The following is a 26,888-nucleotide window of genomic DNA, read 5'->3' on the forward strand; positions in this document are numbered from 1 at the left end:
CAGAGCAGAGTGTGGAGCAGGAGTGGAGGGGACACACTCCTTGAGGGTGGGGTCAGTGGAGGGAGAGTTAGTGGGAGACAGAGGACAGGGTTAGGTACAGTCGAGTAGGAAGGTTCCCCTTTGGCAGAGATGCTGCAACAATGAACATGGACAGAGACCAACAAAAACCATCACCTACCTCAACTCTCCAATGCTACAGGGGAAGAGTGGAGGTGGGGAGAGAGACAGGGTGAAAAGGAGGAGGAAAAGAAGGGAGAGAAAGAGGGATGGAGCGAGGGAGGGAGGGGTATTAGGAAGGAAAGATGAAAAGAAGGAATGTGAAAGCAGAGGTAGACAAAAAGGGTGAAGGGATGAGATGGAGAGAAGAAAAGAGCATCGAGAATGTTAGTATCTGTGTAGAGAATTTAAGTTGTGCAATGCCAGCAGGACTCACTGCCAGCAGTTTCCCACAGCATGCAATGGTATATGCGCAGACACACGGGTAACTGGTAATCTTGTCTGATTCTAGGACACACCCTTCACCCGGAGAGATTATCAATCTGCATCTCACCTGTACATCACCCAGAGAGATTAACAATCTGCCGCTCAGCTGCCCTGTTCATTCCCCTGGATCTAGATGCTTTACAAACTGATGGCCAGGATGGAAGAGGTTAAGACCAAAAGACATGGGAGCAGAATTAGGCCATTCAGCCCATTGAGTCTGCTCTGCCATTCCATCATGACTGATCCCATTACCACTCAACCTCATACCCTGCCTTCTCGCTACACAGTGTCATTCTACCTGCACTGAGCTTCCTCAGGGATCTAGACTCTCATACTTCCTGTTCCAACACAAGTTCAGGAACCTTTCTCAAGCATCTGTCTGGAGCTTCCTATATGACCCTCCTCCTCCCCTGCCTGGAGCTGTCTGTGTGACGCCCTCCTCCCCTGTCTGCATGACCCCTCCTCTCACAGTCTAATCAAACTCAAGTTCCTCCAAGAAAGTGTTTGTTGCTCATCAGTGTTCCCGGAACACAAGGACTCACATCTATCTAGATTAAACTCCACCTGCTACTTCTCAGAACAATTCACTGATATCGCCCTGTAATCCAATACCACCCTCCACACTGTCTACAATTCTATCCATCTTTGTGTCTCAGTCTTACTGATCATTCCACCCATTTGTTCCCCAAACAACAATTCTACGATTCAGCAGGTTTCATTTCCTAAATTGAGGTCAAGTACAGCCTCTTTTCTGGTAAAATATAAAGTCACTTGCAGGTATAACATTATTGGATGACCTATCCCGGGCCCAGCACATTGATACAATTATAAGGACAGCAGGACAACATCTTTCATTTCTTAGGAGGTTAAGGAGGTTTGGCTTGTTACTGAACACGAACAAATTTTGACAGATGTACAGTTCAAATTTTCCTGACTGCTTGATCATGATCTGCCAGAACAATTTGAATGTGCTGAAAAGTAAGTAACTGCAAAGAGTAGTGGACGCTGCCCAATACATCACAGGCACATCCCTCCCACCATCAGTATTATCTACAGGAGGCACTGCCTCAAGAAGGCAACATCCATCAAAGATCCCCACCACCTTCTCACAGTGACCATCAGGCAGGAGGTACAGAAACCTGAAGTCTCACACCACCAGATTCAGGAATAGTAACTTCCTTTCAACCATTCATGAAGTTACCAGCAAAACCCAAATCACTGCAATTTAGCAATACTATGGCCAATTTGATCACTTTGAATTAAAACAAATTTAATTTTTTTAAAGCTTTAATTGAGGTCTTTCTTGCAAAAATTGTGTATAATTTATGTTTGACCTGTGAATGCTGCTTAACTGATGCTCTGCACCTGTGATGCTGCTGTAAGTTTTGCATCACACCTGTGCACACATGGACTTGTGCAGATAACAATAAACTCCATTTTCACTTTTAACTTTTAAGAAATCCACAGTCAATACTGGAAAAGTTGAAATTCTCAAACTAAAATCTATGGCGTTTGGACCTTTCTGTGATTCCTGCTGATGACAGTCACAATGTCATAGAAACACTGGGGGAGGAGGAGAGGGGAAAGAGAGCGTGCTTATATGAGGGGGGTTGGGGGTGTTTGGGGTTTGCAAGTTTTTGAGTCTTTTTCTTTTCATGCGGGGATGGATGTCTTTCTTTCAACTGCTTATATAGTATTCTGCATTTTATGGCTATCTGGAGAAGACAAATATCAGTTTTGCATTTTGCATACATACTTTGATAATAAACTTCCAACCCTCAGTAAATATATTTAAGACAAGGTTGGATAGATTTTTGCATAGTAGGGGAATTAAAGGTTATGGGGAAAAGGCAGGTAGGTGATGAGTCCATGGCCAGATCAGCAATGATCTTATTGAATGGTGGAGCAGGCTAGACGTGTCAGATGGCCTACTCCTGCTCCAATTTTTATCTTCTTATGCCCTGCTTATGGTCTTTTTGGACCTTTGTACAGCCTGCCAGCCCCATTATTACACACATACTGTTTCATTCATTACTCACTCTACCAACCCTATCACCACCCACAAACAGTCCCCAGGGTCACTCCATTACCCCACTCCACCAACCCCATCACCACCCACACGCAGTCCCCAGTGTCACTCCATTACCCCACTCCACCAACCTCATCACAATCTATATGTGGTCTCCAGTGTTCCTCTCCACAACCCTCCCAATTAGTCACTTGCCTTCCTCAGCCCCTGTCCTGCCCCCATGACTCACCTTCATCAGGTGTTTGTTTACCCATTTGGTGAATGTTTTCTTCTGGACTCTGTCCCGTTCATCTGAAAAAAAGTTTTCAATTAACATTCATATTACAGTGTGGTGAAACTGCCAGTGAAGCCACTAATACCACAGGTAACACCATCTTCTGTGGGGCAAAACTCTCAAATGTGTATAAACACCTCCTGAATGAATTGGAAACACACTTCTCTCCCCCCCCAGACTGGGTTATAAAACCCTCCCTACTAGGACAGAAAACCCCTCCTGACTGGGGCAGGAGCCCCCTCAGATTATTAAATCTTCTTAACTAGGACAGAAACCCCTCCAAACTGGTTTGTAAAACCCTCTCTACTAGGACAGAAACTTCTTCTGATTGGGGTAGAAAAGAAATGTCCATCAGACCAGTGCTATTCACTCACAACAGGCTGAATGTATCTTACACCTGGTTTGATGCACAGAACAAAGTACTAGCAAGGAAGGCACCCCTCTCCATCTGGCTGGAGCTAAGGTGAGGAAGACCCTGGCCAGAGTCAATCTACACAAAGCTGTGGGTCCCGATAATATACCAGGTTCAGTACTGAAAGAATGCACCGGGTGACGAACGTGCTGACAGATATATTTAATATCTCTCTGGCATAATCCATCATCCCCTCGGTTTTCACCATCATTCCACTGTCAAAGAAGGCAACGGCAACCTGCTTAAATGACTATCGTCCAGTGGTATTAACATCAATCATTATGAAATGCTTTGAACAGCTGGTCATGGAGCACACTAAAGCCTTTCTCCCGGCTTCACTGGACCCTTTCCAGTTCACTTATCGTTCAGCTCGATACATTGATATTGCAATAGCCTCTGCCCTGTTCCACCTGGAATACGGGTCTAATATGCTCGGTTGCTGCTTGGAGGTCAAGTGGGGATGTTGGAGGTTGAGTGGGGAGACGTTGGAGGTTGTGGGGGACATTTGTTGTTGATGGGGAGTTTGTGAAGGTTGACGATAAGGTTGAAGGTTGGACACTGGAGGTTCTGGGGGTTGTTAGTATGTTGGGTATGGGGAGGGTTGAGGAGGAGTGGCAGTGAACAGGGCCCAGGAAATCACCCTGTCATCACTGGTGATGGATCTAGTGGAGGGGAGAGTCATAGAGTCATGGAACTCAGAAACAGACCCTTTGGCCCAACTGTTCCATGCTAACTATGTTGCCCAGTGACCTGGTCCCATCTGCCTGCTTTGGGCTTTGGCACTCTAAACCTCTCCTATCCATATACATATATATGTAGCTTTTAAATATTCTAATGTGCTCACCTGAACCACTATTTCTGCCAGCTCAATCCAAATACACACCACCCTTTACGTGAAGAAGCTGCCCCTGATGTTCCGTTTCAATCTCACACCTTCCTCTGCCTTTTTGTTTTAGCAACCCCTTCCTGGGGAAAAAAAGATGTGCTTTCACCCTGTCTATGCTTCTCATAACTGATACAGATCTATCAAGTTATTTTTTTCATTTCCTACCTTCCAGGGAATAAAGTCCAAGTCTATATAACTCTGCCACCTGGATTCAGACAACATCTTGGTAAATCTATTCTGCACTCTTAATAGTTTGGTAACATTTTTTCCATTACAAGGTGTCCAAAACCATACACAATACTCCAAGTGTGGCTGGCCTCACTGAATGGAGATCATAGGAAGTTAGCTAGACCATTACAGCACAGTACAGGCCCTTTGGGCACAATATATTGCCAATCTTCTAACCTACTCCACCATCAAACTAACCCTTCCCTCCTATATAACAAACCAGTTTTCTATCTTTTATTCACCTAAGAATTTCTTAGATGTCACTAATATATCTGCATCTGCCACCACCCTGGCAGTGCGTTTCACACACCCACCACTCTTTGATTACAAAGAACGATACGCCTCCAATGAACTTAAAGTTATGGCCCCTTGAATTAGCCATTCCTGCCCTCGGAAAAAGTATCTGGCTGCCCCACTAGATCTATGCCTTTTATGACCTCGTACACCTCTATCAAGTCACCTCTCTCCTCCTTCGCTCTGAAGAGAAAACCCCTAACTCACTCAGCTAAGAATCCTGGAGAATTTACTGGAACAGGGAGGGGCAAGCTCAGGGAAAGATTGAAAAAAAGATGAATATTTAAGATCAGAAGATTGTGTAACCAGGACCATTGGGGGTCAGTACAGCGCGGGTGTCGTGGTTATTGTGCGGGTCAGGAAGTTCGGAATCAGGAAGTCAGAACAGCAAGATAGGAAACAGAGGTGACCGTTTCGGCAATTGGTGAACTGAGGCGCGGACAGTGAGCAGCAGCAGGAACGGGGAGAAGACAGGTTTACTTTACTTCGAGAGCAGGGACTCTGCAAGGAATGTCCATAGACAGAGAAGTCTCTGACTGGGAGGGGACACAACTAATCCTGGCGTGAAACGGTTAAAAATCAGAGCTGGCAGCCTAACATCACACACAGCCATCCTCCTCCTGCGTGTTCGGAAACATCGCCTGTTCCCAACACTATAAGAGCAGAAAATACCTTTCCGGGCCTCAGTGGACCTGAGCGCGTCCAGATACAACCTATCTTCGGAGGTCAGCCGACCGCGGGGCTCCTGTCCGTGGTACATGGGGTAAAGAGAGTGGAGCGCTTCTTTCTGCTCTCTCACTGAGGGATCCGTGTTAATGCAGTTCGACTTGTCCCAGCCTTTCAATCACTGCCCCACCCAGAGAGCCAAGGTGTGGCCGAGGTGTGGCTACACTCAGAGAAACACCCAGAGTACAGCCAGAACCGAGAGAGAGGGAGGGATCTGCACGTCTGAGGGAGTGTGAGGGAGCTCAGGGTGTGGGGGAGGGATCTGTATGTCTGAGAGCAGTGAGGGAGCTCAGGGTGTGGGGGAGGGATCTGTACATCTGAGGGAGGGATTTGTACGTCTGAGAGAGTGTGAAGGAGCTCAGGGTGAGGGGGAGGGATCTGTATGTCTGAGAGCAGTGAAGGAGCTCAGGGTGTGGGGGAGGGATCTGTATGTCTGAGGGACTGTGAGAGAGCTCAGGGTGAGGGGGAGGGATCTGCACGACTAAGGGAGTGTGAGGGAGCTCAGGGTGAGGGGGAGGGATCTGTACATCTGAGAGCAGTGAGGGAGCTCAGGGTGTTGGGAAGGGATCTGTACATCTGAGGGACTGTGAGGGAACTCGGTGTGGGGGAGGGATCTGTACCTCTGAGAGCGGTGAGGGAGCTCAGGGTGTGGGGGAGGGATCTGTACCTCAGAGCGGTGAAGGAGCTCAGGGTGAGGGGGAGGGATCTGTATGTCTGAGAGCGGTGAGGGAGCTCAGGGTGAGGGGGAGGGATCTGTATGTCTGAGAGCGGTGAGGGAGCTCAGGGTGTGGGGGAGGGATCTGTATGTCTGAGAGCAGTGAGGGAGCTCAGGGTGTGGGGGAGGGATCTGTACATCTGAGGGAGGGATTTGTACGTCTGAGAGAGTGTGAAGGAGCTCAGGGTGAGGGGGAGGGATCTGTATGTCTGAGAGCAGTGAAGGAGCTCAGGGTGTGGGGGAGGGATCTGTATGTCTGAGGGACTGTGAGAGAGCTCAGGGTGAGGGGGAGGGATCTGCACGACTAAGGGAGTGTGAGGGAGCTCAGGGTGAGGGGGAGGGATCTGTATGTCTGAGAGCGGTGAGGGAGCTCAGGGTGAGGGGGAGGGATCTGTATGTCTGAGAGCGGTGAGGGAGCTCAGGGTGAGGGGGAGAGATCTGTATGTCTGAGGGAGTGTGAGGGAGCTCAGGCTGAGGGGGAGGGATCTACACGACTAAGGGAGTGTGAAGGAGCTCAGGGTGAGGGGGAGGGATCTGTACATCTGAGAGCAGTGAGGGAGCTCAGGGTGTCAGGAGGGATCTGTACATCTGAGGGACTGTGAGGGAGCTCAGGGTGAGGGGGAAGGATCTGTTTGTCTGAGAGCAATGAGGGAGCTCAGGGTGTCAGGAGGGATCTGTACATCTGAGGAACTGTGAGGGAGCTCAGGGTGAGGGGGAGGGATCTGTACATCTGAGAGCGGTGAGGGAGCTCAGGGTGAGGGGGAGGGATCTGTACCTCTGAGAGCGGTGAGGGAGCTCAGGGTGAGGGGGAGGGATCTGTATGTCTGAGAGCAGTGAGGGAGCTCAGGGTGAGGGGGAGGGATCTGTACATCTGAGAGCGGTGAGGGAGCTCAGGGTGAGGGGGAGGGATCTGTATGTCTGAGTGCAGTGAGGGAGCTCAGGGTGTCAGGAGGGATCTGTACATCTGAGAGCGGTGAGGGAGCTCAGGGCGAGGGGGAGGGATCTGTATGTCTGAGTGCAGTGAGGGAGCTCAGGGGCAGGGATCTGTACCTCTGAGAGCGGTGAGGGAGCTCAGGGTGAGGGGGAGAGATCTGTACCTCTGAGAGCGGTGAGGGAGCTCAGGGTGAGGGGGAGAGATCTGTATGTCTGAGGGAGTGTGAGGGAGCTCAGGCTGAGGGGGAGGGATCTACACGACTAAGGGAGTGTGAAGGAGCTCAGGGTGAGGGGGAGGGATCTGTACATCTGAGAGCAGTGAGGGAGCTCAGGGTGTCAGGAGGGATCTGTACATCTGAGGGACTGTGAGGGAGCTCAGGGTGAGGGGGAAGGATCTGTTTGTCTGAGAGCAATGAGGGAGCTCAGGGTGTCAGGAGGGATCTGTACATCTGAGGAACTGTGAGGGAGCTCAGGGTGAGGGGGAGGGATCTGTACCTCTGAGAGCAGTGAGGGAGCTCAGGGTGTGGGGGAGGGATCTGTACATCTGAGAGCGGTGAGGGAGCTCAGGGTGAGGGGGAGGGTTCTGTATGTCTGAGAGCAGTGAGGGAGCTCAGGGTGTCAGGAGGGATCTGTACATCTGAGAGCAGTGAGGGAGCTCAGGGTGAGGGGGAGGGATCTGTACATCTGAGTGCAGTGAGGGAGCTCAGGGGCAGGGATCTGTACCTCTGAGAGCGGTGAGGGAGCTCAGGGTGAGGGGGAGGGATCTGTACCTCTGAGAGCGGTGAGGGAGCTCAGGGCGAGGGGGAGGGATCTGTATGTCTGAGAGCGGTGAGGGAGCTCAGGGTGTGGGGGAGGGATCTGTACATCTGAGAGCAGTGAGGGAGCTCAGGGTGTGGGGGAGGGATCTGTACATCTGAGAGCAGTGAGGGAGCTCAGGGTGAGGGGGAGGGATCTGTACATCTGAGAGCAGTGAGGGAGCTCAGGGTGTCAGGAGGGATCTGTACATCTGAGGGACTGTGAGGGAGCTCAGGGTGAGGGGGAAGGATCTGTTTGTCTGAGAGCAATGAGGGAGCTCAGGGTGTCAAGAGGGATCTGTACATCTGAGGAACTGTGAGGGAGCTCAGGGTGAGGGGGAGGGATCTGTACCTCTGAGAGCAGTGAGGGAGCTCAGGATGTGGGGGAGGGATCTGTACATCTGAGAGCGGTGAGGGAGCTCAGGGTGAGGGGGAGGGATCTGTACCTCTGAGAGCGGTGAGGGAGCTCAGGGTGAGGGGGAGGGATCTGTACCTCTGAGAGCGGTGAGGGAGCTCAGGGGCAGGGATCTGTACCTCTGAGAGCGGTGAGGGAGCTCAGGGTGAGGGGGAGGGATCTGTATGTCTGAGTGCAGTGAGGGAGCTCAGGGGCAGGGATCTGTACCTCTGAGAGCAGTGGGGGAGCTCAGGGTGAGGGGGAGGGATCTGTATGTCTGAGAGCAGTGAGGGAGCTCAGGGTGTCAGGAGGGATCTGTACATCTGAGGGACTGTGAGGGAGCTCAGGGTGAGGGGGAGGGATCTGTATGTCTGAGAGCAGTGAGGGAGCTCAGGGTGAGGGGGAGGGATCTGTACATCTGAGGGAGGGATTTGTACGTCTGAGTGTGAAGGAGCTCAGGGTGAGGGGGAGGGATCTGTACATCTGAGAGCGGTGAGGGAGCTCAGGGTGAGGGGGAGGGATCTGTACCTCTGAGAGCGGTGAGGGAGCTCAGGGTGAGGGGGAGGGATCTGTATGTCTGAGAGCGGTGAGGGAGCACAGGGTGTCAGGAGGGATCTGTACATCTGAGGGACTGTGAGGGAGCTCAGGTGTGGGGAAGGGATCTGTATGTCCGAGAGCAGTGAGGTAGCTCAGGGGCAGGGATCTGTACATCTGAGAGCAGTGAGGGAGCTCAGGGTGTGGGGGAGGGATCTGTATGTCTGAGAGCAGTGAGGGAGCTCAGGGTGTGGGGGAGGGATCTGTATGTCTGAGAGCAGTGAGGTAGCTCAGGGGCAGGGATCTGTACCTCTGAGGGACTGTGAGGGAGCTCAGGGTGAGGGGGAGGGATCTGTATGTCTGAAAGCAGTGAGGGGGAGGGATCTGTATGTCTGAGAGCAGTGAAGGAGCTCAGGGTGTGGGGGAGGGATCTGTATGTCTGAGAGCAGTGAGGGAGCTCAGGTGTGGGGAAGGGATCTGTACACCTGAGGGAGCTCAGAATGGGGGGAGGGATTTGTACATCTGAGGGAATGTGAGGGAGGGATGGATCTTTACAGCTGAGGGAGCATAAAGGAGGGATCTCTATGGCTGTGAGGGAGCTCAGAGAGTGGGGTAGGGATGTCTCAGTTCTATCCGTCACTTAATGACTCTCTCTGTGACCATCTGAACCCAGAACTGCACGATTCTCACCCTCATCCTACCCCACTGAACCGCACCTTTCAGTGTTGGTCACTCCTCCTATTAAACTGTATACAGTCCTGCCGCCCACAGTCCAAAACCTTCCAGCAGATTGTCCACAGCAGCACAAGTGCTCCTGTTCTGGCAGCTTGCACTAAGCACAACGGTGAGGAGAATCTGATGACATTGACTCACTTCACTGGAGTACGTGGACAGGTCTATGGAGAGGAAATTGTCACAGAGAGGAAACGTTCAGAGGGAAACAGTCACAGAGGGCAAGCGTTCAGGGGGAAATGGTCAGAGGGAAACGGTTACGGAGAGGAAACGGTCAGAGGGACACGGTCACAGAGAGGAAATGGTCCACGTAGAGGAAACAGTCCCGGAGAGGAAACGGTTCACGACAAGGAAATGGCCCAGGGAGAGAAAATGGTCATGAAGAGAAAGGGACTGGTCCACGTAGAAGAAACGGACGATGGCAAGGGAACAGTTAGGTGGAAATGGTCTACACAAGGAGCAGTTCAGCCGAAGGGGCTGTGCCTGTGCTGTAGGTCTCTGAGTGTCAGTCCTAGCCCCACTATGACCAATTGAAAATACTATGATCTCTACCATTTCAGGCAACCAAGCCCAGATCCCTCAAGAGGAAGACCTTCCTCTCATTTCCCAACAACTCTGGTGATCTATAGACATGACCCTCTCTCTTGGATTCTGGTGACCTCTGGACATGACCCTCTCATTTCCACCCTACTCTCAGGGAACACCAGCCTTTCCTCACCCCCTCCCCTGCACCACCTTTGTCCTCCAGTCAAGGATCTCAACTACCCCATCGGCAGTTGCACACACATCTTCTTCTGGTCTCACTTGCAACACCTGACCTTTGTGACAGAGAGTTAGACACAACCCATTGCATCATCCTTATCTACATCAAGGTAACAGCTTGCAAGTGTCTGGAGGCCAACTCATCCACATCACCTTTCAAAACTATACTGGCATTAGTCAGGCATGGGTTGGCCCACACTGCCTTATCTCAGTCACCCAGGCTTGCAAGAGAGATGACTGAAACTGCAGCAGATGATTTCCCCTCCATCTGAATGGGCAGACAGTGTGGGAAAGGTCTTATACTCTGCATTCACATCTCCACTTCCTTCTCTCAGACTGCTCTCTCCATTCCTCCTTTGGTACATAAATACAGTGGGTGCACACAGACTTTTCCCCGTAGAAAGGGAACTGAAAAGTAGGGGGCATAGGTTTACAGTGAGAAGGGAAAGATTTGAAAAGGAACCTGAGGGACAACTTTTCAACACAGAATGTGGTGAGAGGATAGAACAAGCTACCAGAGAAAGTGTTTCAGGAAAATACAATGTCAAAGTTTACAGGAAATGTAGATAGGTACGTTGATAGGCACGTGGACAGGAACATGGATGGGTAGGTAGACAGTTATATGGATAGGATGGTTTAGAGGGATCTGGTTCAAACAAGGGAAAATAGTTGACATGGATGAGTTTGGGCCGAAGGGCCTGTTTGCATGCTATATTACTCTGTGATTTCCTATGTCCCTCCCTTCTCTCTTTTGATACAAAGATAGCTGAGAATACAGGAGGTAATGGATAATGAGGTGGGTTTTCAAAGCTTGCAGGGAGATTTATGCCGGTTAGAAGAATGGGCTGAAATTTGGCAGATGGAGTTTAATGCTGAGAAGTGTGAGGTTCTACATTTTGGCAGGAATAATCCAAATAGAACATACAGGGTAAATGGTAGGGCATTGAGGAATGCAGTGGAACAGAGAGATCTAGGAATAACAGTGCATAGTTCCCTGAAGGTGGAGTCTCATGTAGATAGGGTGGTGAAGAAGGCTTTTGGAACGCTGGCCTTTATAAATCAGAGCATTGAGTACAGAAGTTGGGATGTAATGTTAAAATTGTACAAGGCATTGGTAAGGCCAAATTTGGAATATTGTGTACAGTTCTGGTCACCGAATTATAGGAAAGTTATCAATAAATTAGAGAGAGTGCAGAGACGATTTACTAGGATGTTACCTGGGTTTCAGCACTTAAGTTACAGAGAAAGGTTGAACAAGTTAGGTCTCTATTCATTGGAGCGCAGAAGGTTGAGGGGGGATTTGATCGAGGTATTTAAAATTTTGAGAGGGATAGATAGAGTTGACGTGAATAGGCTGTTTCCATTGAGAGTAGGGGAGATTCAAACGAGAGGACATGATTTGAGAGTTAGGGGGCAAAAGTTTAAGGGAAACACGAGGGGGTATTTCTTTACTTAGAGAGTGATAGCTGTGTGGAATGAGCTTCCTGTAGAAGTAGTAGAGGCCAGTTCAGTTGTGTCATTTAAGGTAAAATTGGATAGGTATATGGACAGGAAAGGAGTGGAGGGTTATGGGCTGAGTGCGGGTAGGTGGAACTAGGTGAGATTAAGAGTTCGGCACGGACTAGGAGGGCCGAGATGGCCTGTTTCCGTGCTGTGATTGTTATATGGTTATATGGTAATGGCAATGGGCAGGAGTTGGCCAATGGGTGTGATATGGGAAAAAAAGAGATTCTTTGTGGAGAGGAAGAATGGAAAGGCAGAAGTTTTTCCACAGGGAGCTAAAGCCTCATTATATTAGAAACATTGCACAGAAATCAGCCAGCCTCCTCCATACTGACCATGAGGTCTACCAATACAAATCCAATTTGCAAATTAAGCAGAGAAACATCACGAAGATACCAGGTTATCAGTAAGTTTAATGGAGAGCTGACGTTCATTGATGCAACCTCACATGGTGAGGTGCGAGTACCTGAGAAACGTGTACAGTTAGGTTATGCTCTCGCCTCCCTCCATTCTCTCTCTCCTTCCCCTCCACCCCTCTCTCTCTCTCACTTACACACAGCTCGCTACCTTCACACTGCAAGCTGTGACTTGGACAAAAGTGCTAGTGATCTGGATGGAGGGTGGGGCTGAGGTGGGCACGTTCACAGCTTGAGATAACCGCCCTGGGACAGGGGAGGGAGAATGCACGGCACGAGGCACATCCCTCAGCTTGTCTCAACAGCTCTACATGCACTGCTCAGAAAAGAGCTGAGTTCCTCCACATCCAGTTCAGACATGGCTAGTTTGTAGCTGCAGAGACCAGCCATTTTGTGAGAGAGGCAGCAGTGAGGAGGAGAAAGAGATGAACAGGGTACACAACTGATACCATTCCATCCACATAGCACCAAGTAACACGGGCATCAGATCCAGTTGTAACTAATCAACCCTCCCTCCCACCTTTATGTTACAAGTTTATTATTAATACTGCAGGATTACAACTCTACAACACTCCTCTACCAGATTATAAACACTATAAACCTCTACAATGATAACTAAACAGCAGCTGACCATAAGACATAAGAGCAGAATTAGGCCATTCAGCCCATTGAGTCTGTTCCACCATAAAATCCCTCTCAACCCCATTCTTCTGCCTTCTCCCCATATCCTTCGATGCCCTGACTAATCAAGAATCTATCAATTTCTGCTTTAAGCATATCCAATGACTTGGTTTCCATCACCTTTTAGCTAAAGAAATTCCCTATCAGCGATATTCTAAATTGGCATCTCTATTGGGAAGCTATGTCCTCTGGACCTAGATTCCTCCATCATAAATTAAAATATGTCCATCCTTATCCACGATGTTTACCCCATGGTCCCGGAACATCTCCACATATCCTGTTTACCATCCTGGATCAGTCCTCAGAACAGTCCCACTGCTCATAGCCCAGATCCTGAATGACAAATTCATCCCCTCCCCAACCCCTCCCCTGAGCCCCACCTTCACCTCATTTCCCCCCCAAAACAATGGGAAGCAATTCAGAGTAGCCTCTGAGTTCAGACCAGGAGCTACATCACCATTCTGTAATGGAGCAGGAAGCCTGAAGCCTCTCCAGAACCTCCAGGGAATCAACCCCCTCCCTGATGGTTGAAGGCATTAAGGGGAAGGCAAAGAGAATGAGGAACCTTGAGGGCGTGGGATTGTAGAATGCCTGCAGGGGATGAGGGGAGTGATCTGCCATCTCTGAGTCACCAGTATGTATGACAGTGCTGGAGCAGCAGAGGGCAAGATTGGAGATGGCGGAGAGGGCAAGGAACCTCTGGAATGTAGGGAGAATGTCCTGACCGCACCCTGAGGCTACAGGCAGAGTTCCAATACTTGGCACTGACTCACTGCCTGATCAGCGGAAGCTGCTGACTGCGACCGGTTACACCCATTTGAATCACACACACAGAGTGCCAGAAATGACTGTAACTCCCCCTATTCCTGAATTCCACAAACCTCTCTGTCAGCAGTCCGACACAGATCAAAGATCTGCACACGTCAGCATCAGGAATGCATTACCCGACCATCAGCACTGCCCCAGATACCCATCCGCAGGAGCAGACTGAACAGCAGTAGGCCATTTAGAGCCTCGAAAGAGTACTGTCAGTTCACAGTGATCCTCTCCCTCAGCATCATGCTTCTGCACTAAACCAAATCTCTTAAACCTCAAACCCTTTTCAGAGAGACAATTTGCCACATTCACCACTGGCTGGGTAACAAAGGTCCAAAAGGCCATAAGATACAGGAGCAGAATTAGACCATTTGGCCCATCAAGTCTGCTCTGCCACTTCATCATGGTTGATCCATTTTCCCTCTCAGCCCCATTCCTCTGTCTTCGCCCTGGATCCTTTCATGCCCTGACCAATCAAAAATCTAACAGCCTCTGCCTTAAATATACCCAGTGACTTGGCACCCACAGCTGCCTGTGGCAATGAATTCCACAGATTCACTCATCTCTGGGTAAAGAAGTTCCTCCTCATCTCCATTCTAAAATTACATCCCTCTATTATGAGGCTGCGTCCTCTGGTCTTAGATTCCCTTGCCAATAAGAAACATCCTCTTCACATCCACTCAATCTAAGCCCTTCCACATTCGATGTCTCAGTGAGATCCCCCCTCCCCCGCTTTCTACTGAATTCCTGTGAGTACAGGACTAGAGCCATCAAACACTCCTGATATGACAAGCTTTTCAATCCCGGAATAATTTTCATGAACCTCCTTTGAACGCTCTGCAATGTCAGCACCTCCTTTCTTAGATAAGGGACTCAAAACTGCTCACAACACTCCAAGTGAGGCTTCACCATTGCTTTATAAAGCCTCAACATTACATCCTTGCTTTTATATTCTAATCCTCTTGAAATGCATTTGTCTTCCTCACCACTAACTCAGCCTGCCTATTAATCTTTAGGGAATCCTTCATGAGGACTCCAAAGTCCCTTTGCAGCTCAAATTTTTGTATTTTCTCCATTTTGAAAATAATCTACACTTACATTTCTTTTATCAAACTTCAATCAACTCTGCCCCCTGACACTCTCAAATTGCTCCTTGCTGACCTCAGCATCTGTCCTGCTAGTCCCAATTTACCAAATTTGGGCCATAACCCTCCAAGCCTCTCCCATCCATGCACCTATCCAAGTTCCTCTGAAATGTTACAAATATGTTCACCTCAGTCACTTCGTCTGGCAGCTCATTCCAGGTATTCACTGCCCTCTGTGTAAAGAAGTTATCTCTCAGGTACCTTTTAAATCTCTCCCCTCATATCCTACATCTGTGCCTTCTAGTTTTTGGACTCCCCAAACCTGGGGAAAAGGTTATGACCATTCACCTTATCTACACCTCTCATTATTTTATAAACTTTATTCTCCTGTGTCCCAGAAAATAAAGATCCAGAATGGCCAACCTCTTCCTATAACTCGAGCCCTCTAGTCTATATATTCCCATAAATCTCTTCTGCACCCTCTCCATCTAAATAATACCTTTCCTATAACAGGGTGACCAAAACTCTACAAAATAAGACCATGAGATATGGGAGCACAATTAGGCCATTTGGCCCATTGAGTCTGCTCTGCCCAATCTGCCATGAGGTCAGTTGATGTTTCGACCCAAAATCCTGGAGAAGGGTTTCAGCCCAAAATGTCAACTGTACTTTTTTCCATAGATGCTACCTAGCCTGCTGAGTTCCTCCAGCATCTTTTGTGTTGCTGAATTAATTCTTATTCTGGATCCAATGCAGCACAAAAAAAAATCACAATAACTGAAGAACAAAATAATAAAAAAACAAAATAAATATAAATATGTAAGATAGAATATATACATATATTGATTGTACGTGATGCGAGGCTTAGGAGGGTCTGTACCCTCTGACAGGAAACGATTACGTAGTGTCCCAGCTCCAAGACTCAATGTTCTGACTAATAAGCATGTTAAATGCCACCTTCACCCATCTATCTGCATGTGTAGCCACTTTCAGTGAACTGTGGACTTGTACTCCCAGGACTCTCTCTCCCACAACAGTCATCATTGCCCCTGTCATTTACTGTATAGGTCCTACCCTGGTTTGAATGTCCAAAGTGCGTCATTTCACACTTTAGCCCAGTTCTTAACTGGTCAAGATCTCTCTGTGATTCACTGATTCACTGTCAAAAAGACCCATAATTTACCATCGTCAGCAAACTTGCTAATCATGCATTGTACATTCACATCCAAATCATTTATATAAATAATGAATAACAGAGGTCCTAACACTGACCCTTGGTGTCTTCACTAGTGACAGGCCTACAGTCGGAGAATTGACCATCAACCATGGCTTTCTATCATTGAGCCAATTCTGAATGCACCTCATTAACTTCTCCTGAATCCACAGAACCTGACCCATGTGCCCTGCCTTCCTTTAGAACATAGAACATAGAATTGTACAGCACAGTACAGATCCTTCGGCCCACAATGTTGTGCCGACCCTTAAACCCTGCCTCCCATATATCCCCCCACCTTAAATTCCTCCATATACCTGTCTAGTAGTCTCTTAAATTTCACTACTGCCTCTGCCTCCACCACTGACTCCACGCACCAACCAGTCTCTGAGTAAAAAACCTTCTTTTAATATCCCCCTTGAACTTCCCACCCCTTACCTTAAAGCCATGCCCTCTTGTATTGAGCAGTGCTGCCCTGGGGAAGAGGCGCTGGCTGTCCACTCTATCTATGCCTCTTAATATCTTGTATACCTCTATCATGTCTCCTCTCATCCTCCTTCTCTCCAAAGAGTAAAGCCCAAGCTCCTTTAATCTCTGATCATAATGCATACTCTCTAAACTAGGCAGCATCCTGGTAATTCTCCTCTGTACCCTTTCCAATGCTTCAACATCCTTCCTATATTGAGGCAACCAGAACTGGACACAGTACTCCAAGTGTGGCCTAACCAGAGTTTTATAGAACTGCATCATTACCTCACGACTCTTAAACTCTATCCCTCAACTTATGAAAGCTACACCCCATTAGCTTTCTTAACTACCTGTGAGGCAACTTTCAGGGATCTGTGGACATGTACCCCCAGATCCCTCTGCTCCTTCACACTACTAAGTATCCTGCCATTTACTTTGCACTCTGCTTTGGAGTTTGTCCTTCCAAAGTGTACAACCTCACACTTCTCCTGGTTGAACTCCATCTGCCACTTCTCAGCCCATTTCTGAATCCTATCAATGTCTCTCTGCAATCTTCAACAATCCTGTACACTATCCACAACACCACCAACCTTTGTGTTGTCTGCAAACTTGCCAACCCACCCTTCTACCCCCACATCCAGGTCGTTAACAAAAATCACAAAAAGTAGGGGTCCCAGAACTGATCCTTGTGGGACACCACTGGTCACAAACCTCCAATCCGAATGTACTCCCTCAACCACGACCCTCTGATTTCTGCAGGCAAGCCAATTCTGAATCCACCTGGCCAAACTTCCCTGGATCCCATGCCTTCTGACTTTCAGAATAAGCCTACCTTGTGGAACCTTGTCAAATGCCTTACTAAAATCCATATAGATCACATCAACTGCACTACCCTCATCTATATGCCTGGTCACCTCCTCAAAGAACTTTTTAACAGGTTTGTTAGACACGATCTGCCCTTCACAAAGCCATGCTGACTGTCCCTGATCAGACCATGATTCTCTAAATGCTCATAGATCCTATCTCTAAGAATCTTTTCCAACAGCTTTCCCACCAGAGACATAAGGCTCACTGGTCTATAATTACCCGGACTATCCCTACTACCTTTTTTGAACAAGGGGACAACATTTGCCTCCCTCCATTCCTCCCGTACCATTCCCGTGGACAACGAGGACATAAAGATCCTAGCCAGAGGCTCAGAAATCTCTTCCCTCGCCTCCTGGAGCAGCTTGGGGAATATTCCGTCAGGCCCCGGGGACTTATCTGTCCTAATGTATTTTAACAACTCCAACACCTCCTCTCCCTTAATATCAACATGCTCCAGAACTTCAACCTCACTCATATGGTCCTCACCATCATCAAGTTCCCTCTCATTGGTGAATATTGAAGAGAAGTATTCATTGAGAACCTCGCTCAGTTCCACAGCCTCCAGGCACATCTTCCCACCTTTATCTCTAATTGGTTCTACCTTCACTCCTGTCATCCTTTTGCTTCACATAATTGAAGAATGCCTTGGGGTTTTCCTTTACCCTACTTGCCAAGGCCTTTTCATGCCCCCTTCTTGCTCTCCTCAGCCCCTTCTTAAGCTCCTTTCTTGCTACCCTATATTCCTCAATAGACCCATCTGATCCTTGCTTCCTAAACCTCACGTACGTTGACAGAGTGGTCAGCAGCACTGGGGCTCCACAGGGGACTGTCCTGTCTCCCTTTCTCTTCACCATCTACACCTCGGACTTCAACTACTGCACAGAGTCTTGCCATCTTCAGAAGTTTTCTGATGACTCTGCCATAGTTGGATGCATCAGCAAGGGAGATGAGGCTGAGTACAGGGCTACGGTGGGAGACTGTCACATGGTGCGAGCAGAATCATCTGCAGCTTAATGTGAAAAAGACTAAGGAGCTGGTGGTGGACCTGAGGAGGGCTAAGGCACCGGTCACCCCTGTTTCCATCCAAGGGGTCAGTGTGGACATAGTGGAGGATTACAGATACCTGGGGATACGAATTGACAATAAACTAGACTGGTCAAAGAACACTGAGGCTGTCTACAAGAAAGGTCAGAGCCGTCTCTATTTCCAGAGTAGACTGAGGTCCTTTAACATCTGCCGGACGATGCTGAGGATGTTCTACGAGGATGTGGTGGCCAGTGCTATCATGTTTGCTGTTGTGTGCTGGGGCAGCAGGCTGAGGGTAGCAGACACCAACAGAATAAACAAACCCATTTGTAAGGCCAGTGATGCTGTGGAGGTGGAACTGGACTCTCTGACGGTGGTGTCTGAAAAGAGGATGCTGGCCAAGTTGCATGCCATCTTGGACAATGACTCCCATCCACTCTATAATGTACTGGTTAGGCACAGGAGTACATTCAGCCATGGAGTCATTCCACCGAGCTGTAACACTGAGCGTCATAGGAAGTCATTCCTGCCTGAGGCTATCAAACTTTACAACTCCTCCCTCAGAATGTCAGACACCCTGAGCCAATAGACTGGCCCTGGACATTTCCACTTGGCATGATTAATTTATTATTATTTAATTATTTATGGTTTTATATTGCTATATTTCTACACTATTCTTGGTTGGTGCGGCTGTAACGAAACCCAATTTCCCTCGGGATCTGTAAAGTATGTCTGTCTGTTCTCCCACCTGACTAGATTTTCCACCTCACTTGTCACCCATGGTTCCCTCACCCTACCATTCTTTATCTTCCTCACCAGGACAAATTTATCCCTAACATTCTGCAGGAGATCCCTAAACATCGACCACATGTTCATAGTACATTTCCCGGCAAAAACATCATCCCAATTCACACCTGCAAGTTCTAGCCTTATAGCCTCATAATTTGCCCTTCCCCAATTAAACTATTTCCTGTCCTCTCTGATTCTATCCTTTTCCATGATAATGCTAAAGGCCAGGGAGCGGTGGTCAATGTCCCCAGATGCTCACCCACTGAAAGATCTGTGACCTGACCCGGTTCATTACCTAATACTAGATCCAGTATGGCATTCCCCTAGTCAGCCTGTCAACATACTGTGACAGGAATCCATCCTGGACACACTTAACAAACTGCCCCATCTGAACCATTGGAACTAATCAGGTGCCAATCAGTATTAGGGAAGTTAAAGTTACCCATGATAACAACCCTGTTATTTTTGCACCTTTCCAAAATCTGCCTCCCAATCTGCTCCTTGATATCTCTGCTGCTACTAGGGGGCCTATAGAATACTCCCAATAGAGTAACTGCTCCCTTCCTGTTCTTGACTTCTACCCATACTGACTCAAATGAGGATCCTGCTACATTATCCACCCTTTCTGTAGCTGTAATAGTATCCCTAACCACCCCTCCCCTCCTCCCCTTTCCCCCCCTCTATCCCTTTAAAAACACTGAAATCCAGGAATATTGAGAATCCATTCCTGCCCTGGTGCCAGCCAAGTCTCTGTAATGGCCACTACATCATAATTCCATGTATGTATCCAAGCTCTCAGGTTCATCACCTTAATTTTGTCCCTCAGGATTCCCTACAGTAACTTCTCTACAGCTGGAGTCACCTTACCAGTCTGTAATACCTTAGCTTGTTCTTGCTACCTCTCTGAACAATGACACAACATTAGCTGCCCTCCAGTCTTTGGACCCAAAGATAATATCCCTAACAAAGGCCTCCACAATTTCTTTCCTGGCCACCAGGTGGTGCACTTGGTCATGCCCAGGGATTTGCCCACTTTAATGCCTTCAAGGCTGAAAATACCTCTTTCCTCATAATATGCTTATGTACCCAGACCTCACAACTTATTATTCTTCTGAATCCATGATATTCTCCTTAGTAAGCACAAAGGATAAACAGACATTAAAAATCTCAGCCACCTCCTGTGTGGCTCTCATGGTCTTGAAGAGGATTTGGTCCCTCTCTGGTCACCCTTTCACTGTTAATATAACTGAAGAACCTCTTGCAATTATCTTTAGCCCTGCCTACCAAATCCATCTCATACTTTCTTTTTTCCCCCTCCTGATTTCCCTTTTAACACGGTCTGCAACTTTGCTAGATTTGTCAAGGGATTCAGCTTCCTAAACACAAAGGAAGATTCCTTCTTTTTCCTGACCAGAGCATCAATATCTCTCATCAGCCAGGCTTCCCTGAACTTAGTATGACAATACTTCATCCTAGTGGGAACATACTACCTCTGGACCCTTTTAAAAACCACCCACTTGATAACTGTTCCTTTACCTTTAAGGAATCACCCAGTTGATGCTAACTAGATCCTGCCCAATGCCCATAAAGTGGGCTTGCTCCATTCATGACTTCAACTCGTGGCATGAGAGAGGAGCTTGCCCAGGTCGACTAGAGGAGGATACTGGCGGGGATGACAGCAGAGTTGAAGTGGCAGATGTTTCTGGGAATAGTTCACAAGGTGCAGGATAGATTATGTCCCACAGAGGAAGAAGTTCTCAAATGGCAGGGGTAGACAACCATGGCTGACAAAAGAAGTTAAGGACTGCATAAAAGCCAAGGAAAAGGCATATGAGGTAGCAAAAGTGATTGGGAAGTTGAATGATTGGGAAGCTTTTTAAATCCAAAAAAGGCAACTTAAAAGCTATAAGAAGGGAAAAGATGAAATATAGGGGCAGACTAGCCAATAATATAAAGCAGGATACCAAAAGAGTTTTCAGTAATACAAGGAGTAAAAGAGAGGTTAGATGATATTGGGCCACTGGAAAATGATACTGGTGATGTAGTAATGGGGGACAAAGAAATGGCAAATGAACTTAACGGGTACTTTGCATCTGCCTTCACTGTGGAAGACACTACAGTGTACCAGAGGTCCGTGAGTGTCAGGAAGCAGAAGTGAGTGCCATTGTTATTACAAAGGAAAAACTGCTAGGCAAACTGGGAAGTTTTAAGGTGGAAAAGTCATCTGGACCAGATGGACTACATCTTAGAATCCTGAGGGTGGTTGTTGAAGGGATAACAGATGCATTGGTCATGAATCTTCAAGAATCACTTGATTCTGGAATGGTCCCGGAGGACTGGAAGATTGCAAATGTCACTCCACTCTTTAAGAAGGTACAAAGGCAAAAGAAAGGAAATTATAAGCCAGTTAGCCTAAACTCAGTGGTTGGAGTCTATTATTAAGAATGAGGTTTTGGAGTACTTGGAGACTAATGATAAAATAAATCAAAGTCAGTGTGGTTTTTGTCAAGGAAAATCTTGCCTGACAAATCTGTTAGAGTTCTTTGAGAAAGTAATAAGCAAGGTGGAAAAAGGAAAGGAAGTGGATGTCAGTTACTTGGATGTTCAGAAGCATTTGATAAGATGCCACACAAGGCTGCTTAACAAGATAAAATCCTATGTTGTTACAGGAAATTTTCTGGCATGCATAGCAGAATGGAGGCAGGAGGCAGCAAGTGGGATTAAAGGGGGTCTTTTGTGGTTGGCTGCCAATGACTGGTTCCTCAGGGGTCAGTATTGGGAACACAACTTTTCATATTGTTTGTCAATGATTTGGATAATGGAATTGATGGTTTTGTGGCAAAGTTTGCAGATGATACAAAGTTAGGTTGAAGGGTTGGTAGTTCTGAGGAAGCAGTGCGATTGCAGCAGCAGGGTCCATAATATTACCCTACCAAGGTAACTATCCCCTTCTTATTTCTGAATTCCACCTAAATGGCCTCATTGATGATTTCTCAAGAATATAGTCCCTAAGCTGTTATGTCATCCCTTATCAATCTGTCCACTCTCACCTGTTCATCAGACACACCTAAAGCTTTGTTATCCCAAAATATTGAGCTGCCAGTCCTGCCTTTTGCACTTTATTCTGCTGAATTCCTCCAGCATTTTATGTGTTCTGCATTCTGTTATTGTTTTACCTTGTTTAACCTCAGTGATCTGATCTCTTTGCAGGATAAACTTTTCATTCCATTGACATATTGACATTGACACATATGACATTAATAAACCCATTCCAATTACTTTCTTTCAGCTACATTCGACAGGTATGTGGACCTCAGCCACATTTGACAGGTACACGGACCTCAGCCACATTGGACAGGTAGTGGATAGAAAAGGTTTAGAACCAAATACTGGTAAATGAGACTAATGTGGATGGGGTGGTGTGGTCAGTATGGGCCAGATGGGCTGAACAGCCTGTTTCCCTACTGTGATTCTGTGGCCGGGGGGGTGGGGGGGCGCAAAGTGAGGGGGTGGGGGATGAGCGAGGTGCGGGGACTGAGAGAAATCCAGGGGGAGTGAGGGTGGTCTGGAGGAGACTGTGGGAGGTCCGGAGGGGACTGAGGGAATCTCTGTGTCAACCACAGACCAATTCTGTGGGAGGGGACAGTGCAGATGCTGTGAAATAGAGCTGCTTCCACAGACGCTGCTCGTCACAGATCCTCTAGGATGGTACTGTTGTCTGTGAAGATAACAACACTTTCCACACTTGGTTTGCAGTTCCCCATTCAAACTCAAGGTCCTTACTCTAGGACACAGATTCTGTTTCTCTCCACACTGACACTGTCTGATCTGTGGGAAATTCATCTTTTAGTCCCACTGTCATCAGGGAGGAGGCTATGTAGCATCCACACCAGGAACACCAAACTCAAAAACTGTTATTTTTCCCTAAGCAGTAAGGCTGATCAACACCACCACCCACTAACTCCACCCCTCCACGCCCCCATGACCAGTACTTTATCATTTCCTGTCAGTCACCCTTTGTACAGACACTCCAGAGCCTAGTGTCACTTTATAGACACACAATCAATTTATGTATAGTCCCTATAAAAAGTATTCACACCCCTCCTTGAAAGTTTTTATATTTTATTGTTTTACAAGATTGAATCACAGTGGATTTAATTTGGCTTTTTTGCCACTGATCAACAGAAATAAATTCTTTCGTGTCAGATTTCTACAAAGTGATCTAAATTAATTACAAATCCAAAACACAAAATAATTGATTGCCATTATCCTTGAATGAACAAGGATGCAAGCTCTTTGTTCAGAGAGAAACAACAGAGATGGGATCACACCACTGGGACTATTTGAAAAGTTGGCAACTAGCAGGAAGGATAGAGGAATGAGTCTTCAGGGAAATTCCAGAGATCTGGAAAAGGCATCGAATGCTGATAATGAGAATTACAACTATTCAAAAACAGACTGGGAACGTAGTAACACAGAGGGCTGAGGGGGTGGGTGAGTTCAGTACTATGTGCACAATATCTTGCATCTCCAGATCTCTGGGGAGAGTCAAGTTCAGGACTCACTGTTTGGGGACAAGACTTTCAGAGTGAGATTTAGGGGTACAACTTCAGGAGATCTACAAGGGTTTTGGTTCTGGAGCTGTTTTCTGAGTGAAGTTTTGGAGGTTATTTAAGGGAAGATTTTCAGTTATGCGGTGATGTGGTTGAAAGAGTGTTTAACCCAGCGTCAAGTTTCAAGAGGCGGGGGATTTAGGGGACAATATCAGGGAGCCCCTGGGGGGTGGCAGGTAGAGCTCTTGTTTCAGGGTTTCAGAGACATGGTTCAGTCCTTAACTGAAAGGATTCTGGGGGCTGAGGTTGGGGTGGGGTTAAAGCCTCCTTTGAACCTCCTAATACTCACCTCTGATTTTAAACACCTTTGCCCTCAGGAAAGGTTTAATACTATCAAAACTACCTTTGTCTCTCTATCACACCTCCATTAGGTCACTCCTTAGCCTCCTCCACTCCACAGATATGAGACCCATCCCTTCCCTTCTCCAGTCTCTGTAACGTTCCATCCCAGGCAACATCTTGGTGAATCTCCTCTGCCTCCTCTCTAGTGCCATCATATCCTTCCTCTCATACGATAACCAGAACTTCAGTCATTAATTTCAAAAAGGGAGGATGGGGAACATGTCCACATCTTTATCAACGGTTTTGAGATTGCAAGGGTTGCAAGCTTCAAGTTACTAGCAGTGAACATCACTGATATCCTGTCTTTGTCTAACCTCACAGTTAGCATGACTGAGAAAGTGCACTAAAGCCTTTACTTCCTTAGGAGGTTAAAGAAATTTGGCATGTCCCCGTCAACTCTTATCATTGAAGTACTCCAGAAAGTATTCTAAGTGTGTCACAGGTAACTGCACTGCACATGACTGCAAAAAACTATGGAGTTGTGGACACAGCTCAGCACATCACAGAAATCAGCCCCCCTTCTCATGGACTTTGTATATATTTCCCTCTGCCTCATTTAAGCAGCCAGCATAATCAGTGACCACAGCCACCCCAGACATTCTCTCTTCTCCCCTCTCCCAATAGGCAGAAGATACAAAAGCCTGAAAGCAAATACCAAGAAGCTCAAGGACAGTTTATACAGTCGGCCCTCCTTATCCGTGGGTTCTGCATCCGTGGATTCGACCAACCGCAGATCGGGAAAACCCGGCAGTTCTCTCTCCAGCACTCGTTGTTTGAGCATGTACAGACTATTTTTTTCTTGACATTTTCCCCTAAACAATACAACAACTATTTACATAGCATTTATATTGTATTAGGTATTATAAATAATCTAGAGATAATTTAAAAGTACAGGCAGTCCCCGGTTTATGAACGAGTTCCGTTCCTAAGTCCGTCTTTAAGTCGGATTTGAAGTCGGGACAGGTACATCCAGTACTATGTAGCCTCAGTTAGTAAAACATTTGTCTTAGTATATATTTTACCTTTCTATGCATATGAAACACTTAAGAAACATATCTATTTCAATAATTAAACCACTGCATTGCTTAGTAATAATTGTAACTTTCATCGGGACAGGGCCTTTCAAATGCTCCATTAAAATTGTTCCAATTGTCGACCGACTGTAGTCTAACGCTTTTCCAATGACCGATGGCATTTCACCTCTTTCTGATCGCTTTATTACTTCCACTTTATTTTCAATCATGATCGTGATCATTTTCGTGAACAGAAACCCTGCAGATTCAGAGCTGTGCCAGGTCCTAAAGTCCACCACACCGATACAAGTTAAATAAGGTCTGGGGTTTCGCTGGGTCCTAAAGACCACCACATTGAGACAGGTTAAATAAGGGACTTGAGCATCCGTGTCTTTTGGTATCTGCGGGGGGTCCCGGAACCAATTCCCCGCAGATAAGGAGGGCCGACTGTACTCCACTGTATAAGACTACTGAATGATCCCCGAGTACAATAAAATGGAAACTCAGCTTCACAATCCATATCATTATGATCTTGCACCTGTCTCCCTGCACTGTATATTCTCTGTCACTATCACACGTCTTTCTGTATTGTAATTGTTTTACACAGTTCGACTCAATAGAATACATAATTAAGTGATTTGAATGAACAGTGTACAAAACAAGCTTATCCTGTCTGTGTGTATGTGTGTGTGACATTGTTAAACAAATCCAAATTCCAGTTTCAATGCCAACTTTCTGGCCATGATCCTCCCAATGTTCTACCAGGTAGAAAGCCGTTGTGCCAAGATCTCCCCGCTCCTGTATTCTCTACCCAGATTATTGAGGACAAGTTTCTGTGTGCTTTCCCCATCACCTACCTATCTGTGCTGCCACCTACAGGGATCGTAAACACCGCCTCTTTGTTCCTTGGTGCTTTTGGGATCAGTTCCTTTGTGATATTTGACCTACCCACATTATTACTAATAACATGAATCACCTTACACAACATCCTTCCCTATCACATTATCCCAAACCCATCCTCCTTTACATTAACACTGCCAAATTTAACGTTCATTCTCATTTAGTCTTACATATGAACACAACAAAACAAAACAGTGCTTCTCCGGGGCCAAGGTGCAAAACACAGTACATAGAGTTACACACAGCACGTACAGTCACATACAGCACACAGTACATACAGTCGCACACAGAACACAGTACACAGAGCTACGCACAGAACACAGTCACACACAGCACACCATGCATACAGTCGCACACAGCACATAGAGTCAACCACAGCACACAGTATATACGGTCACACACAGAACACAGTACAAACCGTCACACACAGAACAAACCGTAACACACAGAACAGTGCATACAGACACACACAGAACAATACCTAGTCACATCCAGCCACCCACAGCACATAGTACCTAGTCACACCGAGCACACAGTACATAGTCACACACAGAACACAGTACAAACCGTCACACACAGAACACAGCAGTGCCTACAGTCACATACAGCCACACACAGAACACAATACATACAGTCACACAGCAGACGGTACACACAGAACAGAGTACAAACCGTGCAGTAACACACAGCACAGTGCCTAGTCACGCAGATCACACAGTACCTACAGTCATGCAGAACACACAGTACATACAGTCACACACTGAACACAGTACAAACTGTCACACACTGAACACAGTACAAACCGTCACACACAGAACACAGTACAAACTGTCACACACTGAACACAGTACAAACCGTCACACACTGAACACAGTGCATACAGACACACACAGCATAGTCAGACACAGAACACACTACATACTGTCACACACACAGTGCATACAGTCACACACAGCACAT

General features: G+C 47.1%; 1 protein-coding gene across 15 annotated transcripts in view; it reads right to left on the reverse strand.

The window, feature by feature from the left end:
* The window catches only part of LOC140732488 (plectin-like), a 384,936-nt gene that overhangs the window by 216,483 nt on the left and 141,565 nt on the right, over positions 1 to 26,888 (reverse strand). For 7 of the 15 annotated variants that reach the window (XM_073055247.1, XM_073055238.1, XM_073055245.1 and 4 more), the window contains exons 2-3: positions 2,742 to 2,803; positions 179 to 193 (exon numbers count right to left, since the gene is read on the reverse strand). In XM_073055247.1, the coding sequence (XP_072911348.1) occupies positions 179 to 193; positions 2,742 to 2,803 (77 nt within the window). Of the gene's footprint in view, positions 1 to 178; positions 194 to 2,741; positions 2,804 to 5,278; positions 5,427 to 26,888 lie in introns of those variants that run through there. The other 8 variants (XM_073055248.1, XM_073055243.1, XM_073055235.1 and 5 more) reach the window with 3 other exon arrangements.

The sequence above is a fragment of the Hemitrygon akajei genome, chromosome 8 (assembly GCF_048418815.1).
Source record: "Hemitrygon akajei chromosome 8, sHemAka1.3, whole genome shotgun sequence".
Taxonomy (NCBI): Eukaryota; Metazoa; Chordata; class Chondrichthyes; order Myliobatiformes; family Dasyatidae; genus Hemitrygon; species Hemitrygon akajei.